General features: G+C 40.2%; 1 protein-coding gene across 1 annotated transcript in view; it reads left to right on the forward strand.

The window, feature by feature from the left end:
* GPM6A (glycoprotein M6A) overlaps window positions 1–8,729 on the forward strand; it is a 196,002-nt gene that overhangs the window by 176,710 nt on the left and 10,563 nt on the right. Inside the window, exons 3-4 of the mRNA XM_003792805.1 lie at window positions 1,575–1,731; window positions 4,309–4,462. Coding sequence (XP_003792853.1) covers window positions 1,575–1,731; window positions 4,309–4,462 — 311 coding nt within the window. The remainder of the gene's footprint in view (window positions 1–1,574; window positions 1,732–4,308; window positions 4,463–8,729) is intronic.

Here is an 8,729-nt window from a genome sequence, read left to right on the forward strand (position 1 = left end):
AAAAAAAAAAAAAGAAGAACCCCCAAACAAACTCCAGCATATATGTGGTCAACTAATTCTCAGTGGGAGAGGATCATCTCTTCAATAAAAAAATAGGAGAGAAACTGGATCTCCACATGCAGAAGAAGGACGTTTGGATGCATGTCTCACATGATTCACAAAAAATATCAATTTCAAATGAATTTAAGAACAAATGTAAGACCCAAAACTATATGAGCCATAAAAGAAAAGCTATCATAACATGGTTTTGGAAATAGTTTCCTGGATATGACACCAAAGTCACATGCAGCTATAGCAAAACAAACAGGAGGGAGTAAGTGTATCAAACTAAAATGCTTCTGTGCAGAAAAGATAATTATCAACAGAGTGAAAGGACAACCTATAAAACTTTTGCAAATCACATATCGGGTAAGGAAATAACATCCTAAATATGTAAAGAACTCCTATAGCTCAATAGCAAAAAACAAACCATCTGATGCAAATGGAACCTTAATCTATACATGGGCAAATTGTGCCTTTTTAATACCATAGATCATTCATTTACTATGTGCAGAGCTACGGGAAAAGGAAGGGCAACTGGCGGGATCTCACCTGATGTGCACAAGGTAAGGGTGCTCAGCGTGCCCTCCCCCAAGGCAAGGGCTCAACTACACCTCGAACTTGACCTTAGAATTGAAAACAACCTAAACATTTGTACTCTCATATTAATTTGAAATAAAGAGAAAAAGAACTATCTATTCATATATCCATTTTTCATCTGTGTATTTGTCACATGTGTGTACCTTTATATGTTTTCTATATAAATGTTTAAGCCACATGGATGTTTTCCCCATTGGGTAGTCAATGATGAGAAAAGGAGGGGTATCTTCTCCTGCCTCTGTGGAATTGTGCTATCATTTGGGTGAGGCCCAATTCCATATAATATCCATTAAGGATTCTACCTAAAAGACTCACTTGTCCAACTTATAATTTAACTCTAAAACCACACATTTTTCATTATTGTCAGCAGATATTAATGATGTTTTATGGTAAGTATAAAAAACCACAACTATAATTGACGATTTATAATGACAAATATATGGGATTTGTGTCATTGGAGTTAAACCCACTGCACCATTAAAACCATAAAGCTTTCTTCCTCTTTTAATATGAATGTTTAAAAGTCTGTGTTCTTAAGCAATGTACTTAAAGCTTTCTATTTGGTATTTTGTCCTAATTCAAGAACTTGTATGATGATTCTCTATATAACAAATTGATAAAGAACAAACTCCTTTAGAAGTACAACTCACTGCTTATTCAAAACCACAGTTTGTGGGGGAGATTCAAGGGGGAGACTTGAAGGGAAGGCAAAGAAACCTACAAGCCTGAAAACCCCAAAGGCCCCATCAGTACATGTTGGAAGGGGCAGGACAAAATTTATAGATAAATGAGGGACAGGCATATAAAAGCGCACCTGTTTCTCAATCCAACCTCCATTATGGACATAAATATTCTAAGAAGAATATGAGAATCAATTTCTGCAGCCCAGCAATAAAAAGTTAATGAAATAAATCCCTCTGTCTTTTCTCCATCAGGATTGACATCTTTAAGTATGTGATCTACGGCATCGCAGCTGCGTTCTTTGTGTATGGTATTTTGCTGATGGTGGAAGGCTTCTTCACAACTGGCGCCATCAAAGATCTCTATGGGGACTTCAAAATCACCACGTGCGGGAGATGTGTGAGCACCTGGGTATGTCATTCCTCTCCCTTCACTGTGTGATGTGGGTTCATGTCAGTAGCATGTGGGTATTTGCTGTCTCCTCCCAGGAACTAAAGTATTGTTTTAAAACACAGTTAGCATTTCTTCTAGAAGATTGCCATCACAACTTGGTGATAAGATTATGTCTTGGGCGGCATCTGTGGCTCAGTGAGTAGGGCACTGGCCCCATATACTGAGGGTGGTGGGTTCAAACCTGGCCCCAGCCAAACTGCAACAAAAAAATAACTGAGTGTTGTGGCGGGTGCCTATAGTCCCAGCTACTTGGGAGGCTGAGGCAAGAGAATCGCCTAAACCCAGGACTTGGAGGTTGCTGTGAGCTGTGTGATGCCACAGCACTCTACTGAGGGTGAGAAACTGAGACTCTGTCTCTCTTAAAAAAAAAAAGGATTATGTCTTGTAAAAAATCAGTTTCAAATTCTCAAGTCTTATGCAGTCCAATTAGTTTTGAGGTGGCAACCCTTGTGACAATTAATAATTATTCTTTTTCCAAGGACTTTGGAATACCTATATGGGATAACAAAATCTATCTGCAACTTAAAGGAAGTACCTGTGTCTCTTTCTCCCCATGTAAACATGTATCTCTCTGCGTTTTACTGCACTTTTGTGGCAACTATATCATGCAATTTCTGTCTTCTATTGACTTAAGGTGGGCACTATTTCACATGCTTGTTGGCCATTCTTCTGCCTTCTTGGGAGAAGGTTCTGTTCTTTTTTTTCCTAGTAATTAACCATGGCTGCTTCTAAGTTTTGGAATTATGAATAAAGTTGCTTTTAAACATATCTCTGATCATAACTTATGCTTAGGTAGTTTGGGGCCGTCATAATGATCATGACAACGATGATGATAATGATTATATATATTCAAGTAATTTACATAGTAACTTAGTAATTCTCTCTGCATTCAGCTGTACACTGTATAATTTCCAGAGCCACTTGTGTTCAATATTGTCAATGCTTTTCCATTTCGCATTTGGAGTGATATATTCAAGAGTTCATTTACTTCCTTTTAACCTGGTATTTTCCTGCCTTAGTTGTTGTGGTTTTCAATCAGAAGCTATTTCATTCCCAGGGACACCGGGAAATTTTGGTTGTACAACTAGCATCTAGTGAGTAGTTTCAGGGATGTTGTCAAAAAATCCCACAATTTGCAGGATGGTCTCTATCACACATAATTGTTTGGTCTTAAATTTCAATGGTGTGGAATTCAAGAAACTCTGATTTACAAATACAGCTCACGTCTAGTGCTTTGCTCACGAACCGGTGCTCAGCTGTCATTTGGCCATTTCACTGGCGTTGGCTTATCATCCCAATTTCCTTTTTAAACGTTATTATAACAAAATACTGCAGGGGTACAAATGTTTCTGGTTTTGGTGACGTGGATTGCAGTTGTTATGCGTGAGTCTGGGTTATGAGTGTGGCCGTCACCCACATAGTATTCACTGTACCCGTTGGGTAGCTTTGCTCCCATCCTCTCCTACCCCTCCTTCTGCTTGATTTTACCTCCTCTGTGCACATGTGTGCTCATTGGTTAGTTCCAGTTTAATAGAGAGTACTTGTGGTGTGTGTTTTTCCATTCTTTAGATGCTTCACTTAGGAGAGTGGTCTCCAGTTCCACCCAGCATTTATATCATTTTAAACTAAAAATTCATATGAGGCTTTGCTGAAACTACGTATCTTATTCAGTTCTATCTAGGATACATGAACACCTTTAATCCACTTTACAAATAATGAAAGAGTTTCTGATATCAATTTTTAAAACTTTATTGTCAAAATCACAATTCTATTTTACTGCATTTCCATAACAATAGTGAAATTAACATACCTAAGAGAAGATAGATTTAAGGTTCACAAAAGTTATTAAAGTGTTGAAATACAAACTAAAGCATTATAGAGTAATATGATGTGAGAATTACCATATTTATAAACATGAATAGTAGCTTAAATATTTATAATATGAAAAGATTCTGCCAGTGTTGTTGCATACAAACTTTTTTACGGGGTCCTAACGCATTTGAAATTTTCCACAGTAAAATTTCCCATTTTGCAGAATCTTCTTTAAATGTATCCATGAATACCTTCTAAAGTAAAAAAAAAAAAAAAAAAAAAGCTATGATAAAAAGCTTAAGAGATATACATAATGAAACAGGCATTAGAATGCAGGGGGCTGGATCTCTCACCTGTTCTTCCTCCTGAGCGGACCCAGTCCCAACTCTTTTTGGAGGTGCTCCAAACTTTTTCCCTTTGTTCTTTCTAAATAAAATCTCTCTTTGTTACTCTGAAAAAAAATGCAGGGGATTGTATTTTCTGTTACACATCAGAACTTCTCCCAGGGTGATTTTCTGGCAAGTTCTTTCACTTAACCTGAACTATTCACTTAACATTGGCTAATCGTTCTCAACTTTCCATCCCATAGTTGCTGACAGGGTGTTATGGCAATGCTTTCTTTTTTCCTTAGCCCTAACAGCCTTCCCTATGGAGTCTGCAGATTCAACACAGAATTGCCGTTCCCAGTGCACTGTTTTCTCTCCATCTCCTTCTCTTTCGCAGTTTATCATGCTGACGTATCTCTTCATGTTGGCCTGGCTGGGAGTCACCGCCTTCACCTCACTGCCAGTTTACATGTACTTCAACCTCTGGACCATCTGCCGGAACACCACCTTGGTGGAGGGAGCAAATCTCTGCCTGGACCTTCGTCAGTTTGGTAGGTGGATTCTGACTGGACCTCCCACAGTCCATACAACATCCCATCCATCTTGCTTTACCTACATAAGTGCCCTTGAGTGTTGCAAATCATTTTGGAATTGTTGTTACTTCTGCCACAAAGATGAAAGGATCAAAGCATTCACTTTTAAGACTTCCTTTAAAAAATTTCTTTTCTTCATTTTCTGTTTTTTTTTCCTTTCTTTTTTGAGAAGAGGGTCTTCCTCTTGGTCTGGCTGGTCTGAACTCCTGAGCTCAAGGGATCCTCTTGCCTTGGCCTCCCAGAGCCCAGAGTGCTGAGATTACTGCCTTGAGCCACTGCACCCAGCCTCCTTAATGTTAAATAAGTAGGAATTCAGGGGTGAATGGATGCTGATCTCACCACATACACACCCTTACACTCACAGATTGCATTGCCTGGTATTGGTGGGTTATAACTGTGGTTTCCCTTGCCTGATTCCTATGTTCTTTCTAAACTCAGTGTGACGTCTGCATCTTCCTTTTCATTTTGCCGTGATAAACTGCACAGACCGTAACTCCTAGTAGGAAGATCACCTAAGGAAGGGAATACTTCATTGTCTTCTGAAATAGGAAAACCACCTTAGCACTTAATAATAATTGAAAAACAAGTATCCAGTGTACTCAATACCAATATGAAGCCAGTAGATGGTCTAATAAACACTCACTCAAGAGAAAAACTCAAGTCAACATGAATCAGAGAGAATAGGGGAGGAGGGATGAGAGGGGGGAAGGAAGGAGGAAGGTGGGTGAGCTCCCACCTAATGGGCACATGTGGCACATCTGCTGGGTGGGGGACACCTATCAACTGCAAACATTGTAACCTACTTGTTTGTACCCTCACATTAATGTGAAATTTAAAAAAAATTGAATAAAAAAAATGCTTAGTCAGCCAGAAGTTCTCTTTAGTTACTTATTTTCATTTTTATTTTTTGAGACACAGTCTCTGTCACCCTGAATAGTGGGCCATGGGGTCATCATATCTCACAGCAGACCCAAACTCCTGGGCTCAAGAGATCCTTCAGCCTTGGCCTCTCAGAAAGCTGGAATTATAGGCATAAGCCACCATGCCCAGCCTCTTTAGTTTTTTTACTGAGGGCTAAAAATCTCATGTAATAAAAATACTTATTCACATGCACATGGGCCTACCATGTACAGACCCTACCCTGAGTCACATCAAATGGTTTAATGCTCGCAACTCACTGTGGTGGCCAACACTGTCATCTTCTTTTATAAGACCCAGTGGGGTCAAGTGACTTGTCCATGCTTAGACAAGTAACTGACAGACCTGGGATTCAAACCCACTCAGGTCCACCATGTTCTTGCTCCTTAATCAACCACATTTAATTAATTTGGAAACTAGTCCTGAATGAGAAGTGTGGAAAACCAGAATCTAATCTCTCAGTTGACCTTTTTGAGATTCTATTTATCATCTGGAAGAACTAGGGAGCTACAGAATTTTAAAAATGCCAATTACATTTGCAAATGGATCTTATTTTCACTGAACAGATATTAAAAGCCAACAGATTAACATCTGGGGGAACCCTAAATGTTTTTCTCTGATGAGCTTTCTTCATACTTGAGAAAGCAGCAAACATTTCTCTAGGTGGGATGTGAGGCTTGTGTGTGTGTAGGTGAGTCGTCTGTGAGGAGATGACAGGGTACACTCTGGCTATTCTCTGGCTGACTATACCTGTGAGTTCCAAAAGGGCCCTGCCTACATCCTGGCAGGTGAAGTCCTCAGACCCTGTGGCCTGACCCAAAGGGAAAGCAGATGGTATGTTCTGTGGATGAAGTTCTTGGCAAGAGGGGAGATGGATGATTCTCCTTTCTGGGAGATTTTAAGTTAAGTTAAAAATTAAATTGTTTGTGAACATAGGGGGACAAAAACCTCAGCCACTGCCTTTGAAGGTCACTGCAGACCAGCTGCTTAGAAAACTATGGCTCAGGCAGCACTTGTGGCTCAGTGAGTAGGGTGCCGGCCCCATATACTGAGGGTGGAGGGTTCAAATCCAGACCTGGCCAAACTGCAACAAAAAATAGCCAGGAGTTGTAGCAGGCACCTGTAGTTCCAGCTACTAAGGACGCTGAGGCAAGAGAATCACCTTAGCCCAAGAGCTGGAGGTTGCTATAAGCTGTGACGCTATGGCACTCTACTGAGGGTGACAAAGTGAGAATTGTCTCTAAAAAAAGAAAACTATGGCTCTTGTGCTCCCACTTAATGGGCATGATGTAGGGGCTTATGGCACACCTCTTGGTGTTAGAACACAACTACAAAAGGGACTCTACCCAACAGATGCAAACATTGCAACCTAGTGTTGGTGCCCTCACATTAATCTGAAATGTAAAAAAAGAAAAGAAAAAGAGAAAAGCTCTTCCCCAATGTCTTCCTTTTTTTGTTTTTGGAAAGAAGGTGACCAGCTTCTCAGGATCATCAGGTAAAAATACAAGATGCTCTGTTAAATTTTGCATTTCAGGGAAACAGGTCATTTTTAGCCCTTTTTAGTACAAGTATGGTTTCAAATATTGCATGGCACATAGTTATACTAATCTTGTTATTTATCTGAAATGCAAATTTAACTGAATGACAGTGAGGCTATTTTTATTGTTAAATCTGTTAACCCCACTAAGAGCTGCAGTTTATCTCCTAGAAGAGTTACTGCTGGAATAGAGCTGGAGGCTCTTAATGTGATGGTCTGTATTTTCAAAAATGTATGATAGATGATTGTGCATCTGATTCGAAGTATTTCTACGGTATGGTAAATAGGTGAAGTGAATGGGTTATGACCAGGTCATTTGGTCTCACCAAACCAGATTTTAGACCGAAACTCTAGCAACCTATTTCCAATATTTTTCCCAAGTTTGAGCTCTAAAGGACAGGAAAGATAATCCTTCAGAAAAGATGAGCTAACCCTCTTTGAATATTTTCAACATTTTTTCTCTCAAGAAACTTTTGTTAATTCTCAGTGTGCTCATCTGGTTATAACACACAAATATACCTAAGTTTTAAAATATATTGAAATGTATCCCTTTAAGTACATATTATCCCCTGTGACATTAAACCCAGAATACGTCCTACAGTCATAGAAATTAATAATTGGACTTCATGGCTGGGTGAGGCAAATCATACCTGTAACCTCAGCACTCCAAGAGGCCAAGGTATGCAGATTGCTTGAGCTCAGGAGTTGAAGACCAGCCTGAGCAAAAGCAAGATCCTATCCCTACTGAAAATAGAAAACCTAGCCAAGCATAGTGGCGGGCACCTGTAGTCCCCACTCTCACTCGGGAGACTGAGGTGTGAGGATTTCTTGAGCCCAGGAGTTTGAGGTTGCTGTGAGCTATGCTGCTACAGCACTTTAACCAAGGTGATAGAGTGAGACTCTGTCTCAAAAAATAAAAAAAAAGTACACATCCTAACATATGTGAGGTTCCACGTCAAAGAGGAATTCAGGCTGCTGGGCAAGTGACTCTAAAATAGAGGGATAATTCTAAATGAGCCCAGTGTAATCCCAAAGGTCCTTAAAGTGGAAGAGAGAATGAGAAGAGATGAGGGGGATGACAGGAAAACTACAGAAAGAAGCAGTTTTGCGGGCTTTGAAGATGGAGAAAAGAGACCAAGAACTGATGCTCTTTCCCGAGGCTGCAGTGGGAACCCATCCGTGAGGGCCCTTGTTAGATTTCTGCCTTCTAGAACTGCAAGAGATTTGTTTCTTTAATTAAATTTGTGGTAATCTGGCATAGCAGCTATAGGAAACAAAAATAGTCTTGAAATCAAAGTCAAACTTGTTTATATTCATGATGTCACACATCTACTTTCTGTCTAAGCTAGCAAAGTGCGTCTCCCTGTCACTCCTTGGCAGGCTTAATCCTCCTTTGCAACCTAGACTGACACTCTCAGGGTCCCAGGGATAAGGACATGAACATCATTGGATGGCAGCTATTTTTCTTTTTTTTTTTTTTTTTTAAATTAATAGATATATTTTATTTCAGATTAATGTAAGGGTACAAATGCTTAGGCTACATTGTTTTCATTTCTAAGGTAAAGTTCAAGTTGTATTTGAGCCCTTCACCCAGAGGATGTGCTCAGCACCCCCACACTGGGCACATCAGGTGAGATCCCGCCCACCAGGGGGCGTGCTGAGCACCCTCACACTGTGCACATCAGGTGAGATCCCGCCCACCAGGGGGCGTGCTGAGCACCCGCACACTGGGCACATCAGGTGAGATCCCGCCCACCAGGGGGGTGCTGA

Source organism: Otolemur garnettii, unplaced genomic scaffold, assembly GCF_000181295.1.
Source record: "Otolemur garnettii isolate 467f Iridium unplaced genomic scaffold, OtoGar3 scaffold00061, whole genome shotgun sequence".
In the NCBI taxonomy this organism is placed as follows: Eukaryota; Metazoa; Chordata; class Mammalia; order Primates; family Galagidae; genus Otolemur; species Otolemur garnettii.